This window comes from Argopecten irradians, chromosome 14 (assembly GCF_041381155.1).
Source record: "Argopecten irradians isolate NY chromosome 14, Ai_NY, whole genome shotgun sequence".
In the NCBI taxonomy this organism is placed as follows: Eukaryota; Metazoa; Mollusca; class Bivalvia; order Pectinida; family Pectinidae; genus Argopecten; species Argopecten irradians.
Genome location: NC_091147.1, coordinates 18,691,905 through 18,708,416, shown reverse-complemented (window position 1 = coordinate 18,708,416; position 16,512 = coordinate 18,691,905). Strand labels below are relative to the sequence as shown.

The 16,512-nt window shown below is 36.5% G+C and overlaps 1 protein-coding gene across 1 annotated transcript in view; it reads right to left on the bottom strand.

Moving 5' to 3' along the window:
* LOC138307083 (disks large 1 tumor suppressor protein-like) overlaps window positions 1-16,512 on the bottom strand; it is a 47,819-nt gene that overhangs the window by 26,779 nt on the left and 4,528 nt on the right. Inside the window, exon 2 of the mRNA XM_069247710.1 lies at window positions 15,456-15,587. Coding sequence (XP_069103811.1) covers window positions 15,456-15,587 — 132 coding nt within the window. The remainder of the gene's footprint in view (window positions 1-15,455; window positions 15,588-16,512) is intronic.

The following is a 16,512-nucleotide window of genomic DNA, read 5'->3' as shown; positions in this document are numbered from 1 at the left end:
GGCGCGAGAATTTGGTGTCAGGGGGGATCAGGGGTCTCCCCCGGGAAAAAAAAAAGATTTAGAATGGCTGAGATGAGTTTTACGAGGTATTTTAATGATTATAAAGCGTTCTTAACACAGTACTTTTTCGATTTAAAGCTACCTGCATTTAGAAATGATAATTGTGTCGCCATAACATTATGCAACCCTACTCGATCTGAATATACCGGCTTCACACCATCGGCACATTGTTGTGTAACATAAAAAATGAATTAATTGTCTCGCTAAGACATATTAACAAATTGATCTTTTAAGAGACACTTTTTTTAAATAGTACATATAATCCCTTGATGGACATTTTAGTCTAGTTCGTGTGTATGGAATTTTTACTATTTAAGGTTTGACATTATGTGCTTGAACGTTTTTTGGAAATGTGCAGCGGAAAATTTTCTAGAATGAAGTACAAAAAAGGTACAGGAGGACCCTTTTTTCTTTCAAATAAGCATGTTTAGAAATTTTCAGTCGGCGAAAATGGGGGGGCAAAAAGACATGTTTGCCCCCCCGTCCTGGGGAACGGGGGGGGGCAGTTGCCCCCCCTGCCCCCCCGCTTCCTACGCCCCTGCCTACATCCAAGTACACATCAAAATTGGATTCCATTCAAAACATGTTTTCTTGAGCCAGTCAACAGTTTAATGTCTCTATGAGTACTGCAAACTCACCTTTCTGTACTGTTCAGAGTTCTGTTCTGTAAACATGTTGACCCTGTGAAACTGGTTTTCAGCTCAATGACAAAGCAGTATCAACATAAGGATCATGTGGCAGAAAGAACGTTCTGATGCTAAATATCAGCAAATTCATTGGTATGGATTCGTTTGTGATTGATCATGTCAAAGAATTGTTTTTTACTTTAAAAATTTAAGTCAAATGCAAAAATAAAGAATTCTTCACCCAACTCTCTCAACCTGTTGGCAGAACACAATGAAAATTGCTTTACAACTGCTATAAAGATGAATATATTGTCAATATAGAAAACACTACTTCATAAATGGTCAACACTTACTAGCTTGTACTATCGTGTTCAAAATTTGAGACTAAAAAAAAATGGATATGACTTATTGCAATATAGTACAGATTTTCAACATATCATGAATACAATGACCTCACAGAAGAACAGAAGAATGTGACTTCTCTGTGTGTCTACAAATACCTTTTTCTATTTGTCACTTTAGAGAGACCGTATTATTTGACAAGAGGCCCAAGGGCCTTAACGGTCATCTGACTATCTTGGCAATAGCTGTATAGGAAAATAATTAGATATGGTGTCATGGTAGCCATCTTCAATCTGGGATCAACCAGAGATATAACAACACTTTGACAAGATCATATCAGCCGCATTTCATGTTTCAAGTTTCAGTTAAATTGCACTGGTAGAACTTGAGAAGAAGTTCAAAATGTGTTTTCAAGATGGCATCTGTGGCAGCCATCTTGGATCATCTGTGGCAGCCATCTTGGATTTTGGATCGACATAAAATATAACAACACTTGGTCGGGACCATGTCAGGATCATTTCATGCAGGTTTCAGCTTAATCACACTGGTAGAACTTGAGAAGTTCAAAATTCAAGATTTTGGAATATTTGACTCTCGTGACCTTGAAAGTAGGTCAAGGTCATTCATTTCCACAACTTTGATAGCCCTTTATCTCAGCATGCTACTGACTAAATATGAATACCCTGGACCTTTCGGCTAATTAAAAGGTGTAGTTAAAAGATTTTAGCTTCATTGACCCCTGTGACCTTGAAAGAAGTTCAAGGTCATTCATTTTTATAATTATGGTAACCCTATGGCATGCCACCAGCAAAATATGAGTATCCTGGACTTTTGGGTTAGTTAAGAATGTAGTCTCGTGGTAAGGGAGATAGATCATGATTTTTTCATACAGACGCTTGAGTTATGACAGTGCCCCAAGCTCTTCAAGCATTTGAATGACCGCGATTTGATTAATACCCCCTTTTCTGAAGTTCGAATTTATGAATAAATTATTTTATTAGTTTAAAAAATAACAACACAAATAATCCTATCAATCTTAAATTGCTATTTTCTGGTAAATATATATTAATTAAACATTGTTAATGATTTTAAAACTAAAAATATTGACATCTAGGCTATATTGTAACAGAAAATTCTGCAGTGATTGTATAAAAAGTATACATATTAGGGGAGATAACTCTATTGTGAATCCCGTCTTTTTCAATGAAAAATGAAGGTTTTTTGGTGCTAAAAATGCTCTATCTTGACAAATTGTGGTTCAATTTTCTTGAAAATTGACTGATTAAAAGCAACTTTGTCACTTTTTAGTCTGTTATTTTTCTATAAAAATTGAACTTCACAATTTTGATTTATTTTCATTTTGGTGAGAATATTTTAGGTAATTTACTTGCGTCTTTTTTACCTAATTTCCTCCAAAAATGATCACTAGAAATTAATTATGACGAGAAGTAAAGCATTTTCTTCAAAAAAGGATTGATATATATCACATCAATTAAACAATATATATATCGTAGAACATTTTGTTAATTATTTTCATTTACAGGGCAGATTTAGTACAGACTAATGCTGTTTTATCATGTGCAGAATCTACTCAAAAATGGCAAATTTGAATATTTATTTAGAAAAAATGGATGGTTCAATTTCTTCGAAACTTTGACAGAAGATGCATAACAACATATTTACTTCATAAATCAAATATGAAAAATATTGAACGACAGGAAAATTTTGGGGAATGTGAGACTACCACCTTAACAAAAATCGTTCAAAGAATTTAGCCTATTTGACCACTGTGACCTTGAAAGAACGTCAAGGTCATTAATTTTCACAACTTTTGTAGCCCTTCATCCCAGCATGCTACAGGCCAAATATGAGTACCCTCAACCTTTTGGTTAGTTAGAAGAAGTCGTTCAAAGATTTTAGCCTATTTGACCCCTATGACCTTGAAAGGAGGTCAAGGTCATTCATTTTCACAACTTTTGTAGCCCTTCATCCCAGCATGTTATAGGCCAAATATGAGTACCCTCAACCTTTTGGTTAGTTAGAAGAAGTCGTTCAAAGATTTTAGCCTATTTGACCCCCGGTGACCTTGACAATACGTCAAGGTCATTAAGTTTCACAACTTTTGTAGCCCTTCATCCCAGCATGCTACAGGCGAAATATGAGTACCCTGGACCTTTTGGTTAGTTAGAAGAAGTCGTTCAAAGATTTTAGCCTATTTGACCCCTGTGACCTTGAAAGTAGGTCAAGGTCATTTATTTTCACAACTTTGGTAGCCCTTCATCCCAGTATGCTACAGGCCAAATATGAGTACTTTGGGCCTTACGGTTATTGAGAAGAAGTTGTTTGAATGAAAAGTTTACGCACGGCGCACGGCGCACGGCGGACGACGGACGGCGGACGACGACGGACGGTGCATGATGACTATAGGTCATCCTGACCCTTTGGGTCAGATGACCTAAAAATGTAAAAGCAGTCAAGGGCCAATATATTTTTAAGTGCATTTTGGGGCAAATACAAGGCCCATTCCAATCTCCACATTTTTTGTTAACCAAATTTTCCAATTGATAGTAGGAAAAGAAATAAAAAATTACGGAAAAAGATTTGAAGGATAAACAAAGGATTTCCATTGGGAAATACATACAGCATGCTAATATCACCAAAATTTTACTATTTCAAATTTAAGACCCATAGTTTATGTGTTGAAACATTTGTTTTCAAAGATACAAAAACTATGAACTTTGTCCAATAAATTATTGACATCGCTGTTCAGCCAACCAACCACGAATTATTCTAACCCATGAACTACTTTTTAACCTCTGAACAAATGAACAAAGTACTTGTGAACATTTCAGCTTGTACAGTATCAGGAACCAGACTTTACTTTCTCTATTGACATCACCCCTGAAATTTCATAATGGACTGGACTAGTAGTTAACAAATGAAGTCATCAATTCAACACTATCTTAATGTTATAAGCTAATATAAATTTGGTATTTAGATAAATATAGGAATATCAACAGGAAATATACAACAATCATCATCCTACCTTGGGGATGTAAAGATTTGATTATCTGACTTCTTGTTAAGATATTTACCAGTGTCAAAAAAAAAACATTCTACTAATCACATTGAAATCCAAACAACAGCACAGTTTCAAATTGAATAAAGAATCCAATCTCAGGATTAAATTGGATTACAACTGAAAACACACTTTCCATAACAATCAAGACGCCAACATTGTCAACAGGCATTTCATCTGTACATCAAACTTGAAAATCTAACAATGACATAGGTGTATACAAGTCAAAGACTCTAGTAAGGCTCTAGTTATATCACCAGAAAGGCCAGAAAGTCTGACATATTGATATAGAGTAGGATTTCTACCATCCCTGACATAAAGGCTCCAGCTAGAACATGTCCTACAAGGCTTGGTTATAAGTCTTACCATAGCGACTACATCTGTATATATATATAAATACTATTAGATTAATAAGACCACTTTCTTTTTATTCTCAAACCGTCAATATTAGGACACCTTAATTGGCTACAACGACCTTTTGTCTTCCTTTCATGAGTGGTCTTAATAGACATATTTGATTGTACTCATTATCTGACCTCTAGGGGTGACTATTGCCTACAATTTTAACCATTGCGATAGTACTTTTGCTATTGAGGAAAACACTTTTGCTATAGTTTAACTATTACACACTACAATTGCATTCTGAATACTATTAATTTCCAGTTGACAAATTCAACAGAGCTTGCTGTCATGTCGTACATCTAGTGCAGAATTGGTTTAAAGTTTATTCCTTTTACATGTTGCACTCATACACACTGACGATCATGATCAAGAACAATATCAGTGTGTGCTGTTTGATTGAAAAGCATTGAAAAAGTGACATTTCATCAGGAGTGTTAGTTTGTTAGAGTATAAAACCTCTGTGAGTACACCATGTTAGCCCAGCTTCAGAAAAATATCTGACAGTGACTATTGAAACTATCAATAGTATTATATGTAAAATAGCTTGGCGTACTATCGGCAATATGGTGGCTTCAATATACCAAAACGACATGGGTAAAGTACAATTTACACTCAATTAGTCCCACCATCTAGTGATTATGACGTCATCATTTGACGTGATTTTTGTGATGCCATAAACACCCGAAGGTGGGACAAATTGACAGTAAATTGTACTTTACCCATGTCACTTTGGGATCTCAAAACCACAGTGTTGTTAATTACTTGTTAAATTTGCCATCGATTGATCAAGTTGAAAGGCATATCACAATATATCAATAGTCCAATCGATTGATCAAGTTGAAAGGCATATCACAATATATCAATATTCCAATTTATTGATCAAGTTGAAAGGCATATCACAATATATCAATATTCCAATTTATTGATCAAGTTGAAAGGCATATCACAATATATCAATAGTCCAATCGATTGATCAAGTTGAAAGGCATATCACAATATATCAAAAGTCCATTGATTGATCAAGTTGAAAGGCATATCACAATATATCAATATTCCAATTTATTGATCAAGTTGAAAGGCATATCACAATATATCAAAAGTCCATTGATTGATCAAGTTGAAAGGCATATCACAATATATCAATAGTCCAATCGATTGATCAAGTTGAAAGGCATATCACAATATATCAAAAGTCCATTGATTGATCAAGTTGAAAGGCATATCACAATATATCAATATTCCAATTGATTGATCAAGTTGAAAGGCATATCACAATATATCAATAGTCCAATTTATTGATCAAGTTGAAAGGCATATCACAATATATCAATAGTCCAATTGATTGATCAAGTTGAAAGGCATATCACAATATATCAATATTCCAATTGATTGATCAAGTTGAAAGGCATATCACAATATATCAATAGTCCAATTGATTGATCAAGTTGACAAGCATATCACAATATATCAAAAGTCCATTGATTGATCAAGTTGAAAGGCATATCACAATATATCAATAGTCCAATTTATTGATCAAGTTGAAAGGCATATCACAATATATCAAAAGTCCATTGATTGATCAAGTTGAAAGGCATATCACAATACATCAATAGTCCAATCGATTGATCAAGTTGAAAGGCATATCACAATACATCAAAAGTCCATTGATTGATCAAGTTGAAAGGCATATCACAATATATCAAAAGTCCATTGATTGATCAAGTTGAAAGGCATATCACAATACATCAATAGTCCAATTTATTGATCAAGTTGAAAGGCATATCACAATATATCAAAAGTCCATTGATTGATCAAGTTGAAAGGCATATCACAATATATCAATATTCCAATTTATTGATCAAGTTGACAGGCATATCACAATATATCAATATTCCAATTGATTGATCAAGTTGAAAGGCATATCACAATACATCAATATTCCAATTGATTGATCAAGTTGAAAGGCATATCACAATATATCAATATTCCAATTTATTGATCAAGTTGACAGGCATATCACAATATATCAATATTCCAATTGATTGATCAAGTTGAAAGGCATATCACAATATATCAATATTCCAATTTATTGATCAAGTTGACAGGCATATCACAATATATCAATATTCCAATTAATTGATCAAGTTGAAAGGCATATCACAATATATCAAAAGTCCATTGATTGATCAAGTTGAAAGGCATATCACAATATATCAATAGTCCAATCGATTGATCAAGTTGAAAGGCATATCACAATATATCAAAAGTCCATTGATTGATCAAGTTGAAAGGCATATCACAATACATCAATATTCCAATTGATTGATCAAGTTGAAAGGCATATCACAATATATCAATATTCCAATTTATTGATCAAGTTGAAAGGCATATCACAATATATCAATATTCCAATTTATTGATCAAGTTGAAAGGCATATCACAATATATCAATATTCCAATTTATTGATCAAGTTGACAGGCATATCACAATATATCAATAGTCCAATCACTTGATAAAGTTGACAAGCATATCACAATATATCAATAGTCCAATTGATTGATCAAGTTGACAAGCATATCACAATATATCAATAGTCCAATGTATTGTTACACCCCTACTGACCTCACATATAATCCCTGTTGGAAGTTGATAATCTTCATAGGTAAAATCTGTTTTCTCTGACAAAGATAGAAGAAGGTAGATATGGTAGGATTATATGGAATGAAGGGGGAAGCTTTAAGTGATCTGTTAAACTCATTCATGTTTTCCCAACTTTGCAAAAACATTTAAACATTTTGAACCTATAATATTTTCTAAATGTCATAACAGTTTGAATCAATGATACGTACATTATCTTAGATATACCTCAAACATGACTAAAATTGTTCCATATAATTGTACACTGTTCAATCCAATGATGTTAAATTTTTAGAGTTAGTCTGATTCCATCGCTCGGCCCTGATTAAGCTGAGCACTTTTGTGTTGACAGCCATTATGACACACAGACCTTTGGTTGTGTGTAACATCTTAACCAGGCCAGCCTCTCTGTTACATTAATTATTCAAAGCTCCATCTATCACATCTCACTGCAAGCACATTTCAACCAACAGGTTTGATTTTGAAATAAAATAATTCAAAATTTGCTCAATCAATACGTAATATGAAGTTTCCATGCAGGGATATATACATACTGTCAATAATAGCTGGTGATGACTTTGGTAGGATTAGCCGAGATTAATGTCACATCAGGAAGGATTATCAGTTAAAGACAAAAGTAACTGTTACCTTGTGTAAAGTACAGTTTGCCTCTACATTACCAAGTGTACATGGACTGATGAATTACCACTAGTGTTCAGTATTTTACTGCCAAATGACACTCCTTACTAGTGTTATATAGGCACAAATTCCAAATCACAAAATACAGAACAGGAACAAGTTTTAGCACAAAAAGCTGGTAAATTAAGAAGGATTGAACACAGTCTTGACACCTCAGGTCAGAGAGTTTACAACAAAAGAAACATTCATGAAGGAATAAACGCTCGATTCATTACCATTAGCACTTCAATTCCATCATCAAATATCAACAGTAATGTCACCTAATGTTTCTAAGGATGCAAAGATAATTTGGAAAATTTGCCAAACTCTTGATTATGAGTCAGAAAACAGACAATATATATAAATAAGGTAAAGAAATATTTAGCATGTGGTGCCAGTTGTTAAAATCTGAAAATTAATGCTTTTATTAATGGTTTCTTATTACTGAAATCTCCCTTTTGTCCTTCACTTAAAAACCTTATGTGATTGGGCAAGAAAAGCTAATGTGTGAATGCTTTAAGATAATTTACAGCAATCACCTTGCAATCAATTATATTAGGAGAAAAACTTGATTGTCAGACTTAAAAGTGCCAGAAACAAGATGTAGGGGAGATAACTTTAGGGTCATGTACACCTAAATCATATACTTTAGTACACAAAACTGTGAAGCCCATCATGGGAGGAATGATGATTAAGGACGGTTCACTAGGACAGACTGACACTAGATCTGGGTTAGAAACAGCAGTTGTATGTATGTCAGACACACAGGTGCTAACAGATAGAGATGTAATTCTTCAAACCTCTGACAGTGGTGATGGACACTGGTGATGTAACCATGCCAATAAAACAGGTCAAACACAGTAGTTCTATCACACCTAAGTCAACTTTAATGCTGTCTGTGAACTCCAGTCAGAATGCAACAGGTCTGACCACAAGATGGGGCAGGATAGGATGGACTTAGGTAATATTATATGCTCTGATTGCTGCAACAGTTTACCATAAAATCATCTTGCATATGATTTCCCAAGTATAAAGACAATTTAACAATTGCATCTGGTAGAAGGAATGAACTTCCGTAATTAACTAGGCATTATCTTTAAGCAGATTAATGTGGTCTGTAATTTGATGATCATTGCACTGGAACCATGATAATCTAGTTAGTCTGGAAAACATTCAATCCTGACAGGAATGTCAGGAAACCGATTTGATTTTTGGCTAAGTAAATCAAATTCAGCAGTTGAGAAAATTTTACAGTCAGGTTACCTCTCTGCTCTAGCTGTACTTGGCTCCACCCTCTTAGCTAGCCTTCTTACTGCAGCTGTACTTGGCTCCACAGTCAGCTAGCTATATAGCCTCTCTATATAGCTACTTCAGCTGTACTTGGCTCTAACCAGTAAGCTAGCCTCGGTGCTCCAGCTGTACTTGGCACCACCTACTTAGCTAGCCTCTTTACTTCAGCTGTACTTGGCTCCACAGTCAGCTAGCCTCTCTACTTCAGCTGTACTTGGCTCGACCCATTAAGCTAGCCTCCCTACTTCAGATGTACTTGGTTCCACCCATTAAGCTAGCCTCACTGCTCCAGCTGTACTTGGCTCCACACATTCAGCTAGCCACACTGCTCCAGCTGTCATTGGTTCCACCCAGTCAGGTAGCCTTACTGCTCCAGCTGTACTTGGCTCCACCAAGTCAGCTAGCCTCCCTACTCTAGCTGTACTTGGCTCCACATAGTCAGCTAGCCTCCCTTCTCCAGCTGTACTTGGCTCCACACAGTCAGCTAGCCTCCCTACTCTAGCTGTACTTGGCTCCACCCAGTCAGCTAGCCTCCCTACTTCGGCTGTAGATGGCTCCACACAGTCAGCTAGCCTCCCTACTTCAGCTGTAGATGGCTCCACACAGTCAGTTAGCCTCCCTACTCCAGCTGTACTTGGCTCCACCCAGTCAGCTAGCCTCCCTACTTCGGCTGTAGATGGCTCCACACAGTCAGCTAGCCTCCCTACTCCAGCCGTAGATGGCTCCACACAGTCAGTTAGCCTTCCTACTTCAGCTGTACTTGGCTCCACCCAGTCAGCAAGCTATATAGCCTCACCGCTCCAGCTGTACTTGGCTCCACACAGTCAGCTAGCCTCCCTACTCCAGCTGTACTTGGCTCCACCGAGTCAGCTAGCCTCCCTACTTCGGCTGTAGATGGCTCCACACAGTCAGCTAGCCTCCCTTCTCCAGCTGTACTTGGCTCCACCGAGTCAGCTAGCCTCCCTACTTCGGCTGTAGATGGCTCCACACAGTCAGCTAGCCTCCCTTCTCCAGCTGTACTTGGCTCCACCCAGTCAGCTAGCCTCCCTACTCCAGCTGTACTTGGCTCCACACAGTCAACTAATACCTCCCTACTTCGGCTGTAGATGGCTCCACACAGTCAGTTAGCCTCCCTACTTCGGTAGATGGCTCCACACATCAGCTAGCCTCCCTTCTCAGCTGTACTTGGCTCCACCCAGTCAGCTAGCCTCCCTACTTCGGCTGTAGATGGCTCCACTTCAGCTGTAGATGGCTAGTCTAGCCTCCCTACTCCAGCTGTACTTGGCTCCACACAGTCAGCTATACCTCCCTTCTTCCAGCTGTAGATGGCTCCACACAGTCAGCTAGCCTCCCTACTCTAGCTGTACTTGGCTCCACACAGTCAGCTAGCCTCCCTACTTCGGCTGTAGATGGCTCCACACAGTCAGCTTAGCCTCCCTACTCCAGCTGTACTTGGCTCCACACAGTCAGCTAGCCTCCTTACTCCGCTGTACTTGGCTCCACACAGTCAGCTAGCCTCCTACTTCTAGCTGTAGATTGGCTCCACACAGTCAGCTAGCCTCCCTACTCAGCTGTACTTGGCTCCACACAGTCTAAACTCCTTACTTGGCTGTAGATGGCTCACACAGTCAGCTAGCCTCCCTCACTCTCCACTCTGTACTTGTAGCTCCACACAGTCAGCTTGCTCACTCCTACTTACTTGCTCCACACAGTCAGCTAGCCTCCCTACTCAGCTGTACTTGGCTCCACCAGTCACTACCTCCCTACTCAGCTGTCTTCGCTGTAGATGGCTCACACATCAGCTAGCCTCCCTACTCTGCTGTATTGGCTCCAGTCAGCTAGCCTCCCTACTCTGTACTGGCTCCACCAGTCAGTAGTCCTCTACTTCGTACACAGTCAGTTAGCCTCCCTACTCAGCTGTACTTGGCTCCACACAGTCAGCTAGCCTCCCTACTCTAGCTGTACTTGGCTCCACACAGTCAGCTAGCCTCCCTACTTCGGCTGTAGATGGCTACACACAGTCAGCTAGCCTCCCTACTCAGCTGTATTGGCTCCACCCAGTCAGCTAGCCTCCCTACTTCGGCTGTAGATGGCTCCACACAGTCAGTTAGCCTCCCTACTTCGGCTGTAGATGGCTCTACACAGTCAGTTAGCCTCCCTTGCTACTCTATCCAAAATCTCCAGACACCCTTCACTTTACAATTATGAACTGAGGATTAGCCCCTGTGAGAAACACTAGCACTAAAAGGACAAGAACACATAACACCCTTCTCTTCTTGGTTCACATATAGGACTATTAAGGACACTTTCAGCAAGTAAAGTACTTAAAAGTGACAATAGAGGCTTCTACTCCCAAGGTTAATGTTATTACTACACAGGTAATATAATTATAATCATTTACGTCTCTCATCATCACCACATCATCATCACAGCATCATCATCAACACATCTGCATCTAGATGGTAGATTTATCAGTATACAAAACTAATGGTATTAAGCACTCAAAGAATATTTTAAAAAGTAATTCAAATGCATAAATCCTTTACTTTTTTTATTTTCCTTTTTTTTTGTACCATGATACCATTGTATTAAACTTTTTTCACTAAACATATTCATCCATCAAAATTCATAATAGACTGGTCTTTTCTTTGATTTAGAAGAGTCTAATATGTCTTCAGGGGTGTTAAGGTTTAGTGGCCTACATCAGCAGGGTCAATCTAATTGATTCTGAACAACATGCCTCTACTCATTACTGTAACATCAGTAAGATGAGGCTAATGAATATTCATGAACTTGGCCAAGTTTTTTATAAGATTATTGCGACGCCTAGGTCATTACTTCCATCACCAGAGATAAACCTGTCAGTAACGGAGAGTCAGGACCCAACACATCAAGCGTCAATTTTAATGTCACAATGTTCCTTCATCATGACAACAAATTAACAATAAAGCTTCTCTCACCTTTCCCCTACTAAATTAGTACTCATTTGTCAAATTTGTCACATAATAATAATTAATCATTTAACAGTATGGAGCAAGGTGACATTATCAACATAAAGTGATTCTGATTGGGGCTAAATTGAGGCCGTTTTGCCAGTACTCTTCCAAAATGTCCTAAAAATTTTGAAAATTCCAATAGGGAATGTCTTAACAAAACTTTGTAAAAACAGCCCAAACACCCTGAAGATTTTGAAATCAGTCTGAAACACTGAACATATATACTTTGCATATAAATATTACAATGAAATGTTTAGATAGACAGTAATGAGTTTCAGCATCAAGCTAATATTTAGGCCAATAGATAAAAGGTCAACTTTAGCTATCTAATAAACAATAGCTGTATTTATATATATACACAGCATGATAACTGTAAATTAAAAATTTTCATATACAGTAAAACCCCTCTAACTTGAACCCGGATTCCTCGAATACCCCCTATTCATCGAACTGGTCGTACAGTCCCGACCGTCTCTCTATATAATCTATGTAACAAAACCCCGGATAGCTCGAACAGCTATTCGTCGAATACCCCTTATTCCTCGAACAGAAATATGATGTCCCGGTTTCATCAAATACATAGTATTTACCCATGTATTCGTCGAACAGGTGTTCAGCCCTTGAGATTTTTTTACCTGGGTCACACCTGACTGCACCGACCGACATGGATAATTGCTCACGATCTTGTATTTATACAGTTGGCGTGTCAAGCCTTTAGGTAATTAAGGGATTAACGGTGTCATTATTACCTACCTACACGATCGCAAGTCGTTGTTTGATGCTAACTTTAATTAAATATTTCAGAAAAGGCATTAAGTTATTGATGTTTCTCTCGTAATAATCTTCGTTGTAAATACGAAAATACGGAAGTTGTTGATCCGTGTTAATAGAAAGTACGCATTATGAAATGACAAAAGAGGCGGAAGATATTGCTGACGTCCGCCTTATCATAAACGTTTATTTTTTTTAATTTCTTTGCTGGTTTCATTCGACAGGCTAACACAATGTTATTTGCCGAAAGATGTAAACGATATCAAACGATATATGCAAAGTACATTTTATCAATGTGTTCCGTATCATTTTGTAACTTTACTCGTAAACACATGTAACCCAACGTTACGCTTTTACTAAATAGACATCTATAGATATCATTTCTTATGTCCGTAAATATGCTGGTTAATAACTTTATTGTGAGTATGTATTTTGTAAATATTTGAAATGATTTGTGATAATTAAATAATAGAAAATGTACTCCTTGTTGACCAATATGGATTGTACATTAACCTAGATGACAATCGCATAAATACTCTGATGTGAATGACATTTTATTTAGGGCTTTCTCGTTAGCTTTTTCAAACACTAAATTTATGTTATACATTTTTTTCAACTAACCAGTGATTGCTATCAATAAAACACTTAAATAAAGAAATCCAAAATGCTGAAAGATAGGGTAATTAAAATGTCATTGCCGTGCATTGTTTGTCATAGTTAGAGACCGGACATTTTGACTGTCGATCGTGACTAACCTCGGATGAGTCGAATACCCCATATTCCTCGAACTATTGATCTGGTCCCCTGCTGTTCGAGTTATAGGGGTTTTACTGTAGTAATAGGAAAGCATTACAGAAGTTAGGGAAATTCTTTAAAAATCAAATTCATATATTTTTCTTATGTAATGCTTTACTTTCCTTTATAGTGAAACTGGACTCAGACCGGTGATAGTTTCCTTTTCTCAAGGAAACAAAAGTTTAATCAACCAAGCAGCTATCCTAGAATGAAGCGGAGAAAAGTTAAAACTGTCTGTAATTATTGGCTATTTGCAATTGACTGAAGGAAATTCCATGCAATGCTGCCCAGACATGGAACTACACAAAATGAAAACCAACAATGTTTCATATCTAACACTGTGTTCTCCAAATTCAATGGTAGATAAAAATTTTGTCAGGTCAACAGAGGTACCAACCATTTTTACTTTAAATTATGTCATCTGGCACCAATTTCTCAAAACAAAATGTAAACTTACGTCAATATTTAAGTATATTCTCCTTCTGTAACTTATATGATTTTATTTTTTACTTAAGTCAGTTTTTGGCAGGGACATGAACCTTAAATAAGTTGTTCTGTATACTTAGATATGGTTTTCAGATGTTTATTGAATATTTTATTACAAGGATTGGTTATTTAAAACGACAGAAAAACGTGGGGAATACCTACCCCAAAAATGATAAAAAATAGACTATCATATTCTATTTTTGGAACACAAAATGAAAGCTGGTCGAAAGCGAGGTTATAATGAACAATAGACTTTCTGACAGGACAAGGAATATTAGTTTTCCACATTTAAGATTATTTGCTAATTAACGATGGTTGACATATGAAGCCATATTTGTTAATATTCGTTATAAAACAATTTGCATTCAGTGTAAGAATGATAAGTCAAAAGTCAAACGAGACTTTTCATTCGACAGGGCACCGCGAAGGGAGGTTCCTGACTTATTGCACATACGTACACCATGGAAGTAAAAAGTGGGAAGTTGCTCCCGTCTCTTGCATTTCAGTGATCCATTAATATTTACCTACGTATACTTTCCCAATCGCGCACGTTACTGACTGTTGTCGTACTCCGTTTTCTATCGGAATTCGTTCACCACTAGTATTTTTATCGCACTCGGTCTACAAAATTCGTCCAGGCCAGTTCAAAATACCAAAAGATGGATTTCCATTATAATTATTTTATTTGACACATTTGCACCATGACTGATGTATATTACTCAGTAGGGTATCTGACACGTCTTAAATATGTATTTTACTCAAATTTACAAGGTTTATTTAGGTTCATGTCCCTTTAAGCTTGTTTAGAAAAATTGCGTCTGGAATGAATATAAACGAAAACAAAACACCAAGTAACACATATATATAAGGGCCGTGTTCGGTGTTCAACATATACAGGACCAGAGATTATGGTACTTCAAATTCATACTGCTGATGTCTGACATCAGGAATTATCATTCCTTATACTCTATTAACAACACAAAATGAACAGAACAAATCCAGCTGTATGAAGTCCTGGTTTTCAGCATAAGTATCAGATCCCTCCTCGATTTCTGTTGGACAACATCTTCATAAAAGGACAACAGTGAACCTTCCATAATCCATAATTCATTTCCAACCTAAACCATTCCTATTACATTTCCCAGTCTCCTGAATTCGGTGCTCTTAGTCAATATGCAAGTTTTCGGGACTATCAGCATCCTGATAATCAGGGGTTCACTGTATAAACGAAAAATGAAAGTATCGCTATTCGTAACCGCAAGTACTTAGTTTTAAGTAAAATAACAACCAACCTAAAAGGGCCTGGAAGAGTCGACTTTTGAAGATGCGGATGACTCGTTCAATTGCCATCTTGAGCTGTTTGTCCTGTGGCTTGGTAAGTCGAGTGTGGTAGTCTTCTAGGAGCTCCAGAGCTCGATGGGCATCTGTGTAAAAGAACAATACATCAGACATCCAAATTATCATCAGTTTAATGTCAAACATCAGCTCTTGTATTTAAAATAAATTTTAACATTTATTTATCATAATTGTCATTAGAAAACTTTGGTATCTAAAATGGTATCAGGATAAATCTCTTTAAATGTACATCCTATCATAAAACAGACCTGTTTACCCAAAAAATTGTCCATGTGTAATAGCCACAATTGAAATGTGTAATTTTAACCTCCAATGTGTAATTTTCAGATTTGTTCATTAGCCAATTGATGTCCCTCTGTTCAATCTGAATATATCATAAAACTTGCATATTTCAGGCATTTACTGTTAATCATTATTAATAGGCATGTTCTTCTCCCATTGATTGTGGAAATGAACGTTTTACTAAGTTATGTATGAAAAATATCTCTTTCAGTCAGGTACATACAAATATACTCTATAATAGATCATAATCATTATAGAGTTTTTAGTGTTTCAAAGAGCCCCAACTGAATTCACGACACAAAGACAGTGGTAGTATGGATGTGCATATCTAAATAATAAACACATTATTGACATTCGATTTTCAGAATGTTTTTTATACTAAAAATTACAATTTGTAAGATAAGCCAAACAAAAATGAAAAAAACATCAATAGCATTTGACAATATGCACTGAATCAGATTTAAAGAATTTACATGACTATCAAAACAGAATGAAGCTTTTGAAAAGCAAGTTTCATTTTCTTATGTTCAACAAAAAATAACGGTTGAGTCACTGTCAGTTTAAGACACTTAGATATTGATCAAACATGACCTCACTAAAATAATCAAAATTACTTAATTAATGAATTTCATTTATAAGTAATGAATAAATAATTCTTTTCCATATCATAATTACATCAACAACATTTTGCTAATTACATTAATCCCAGTA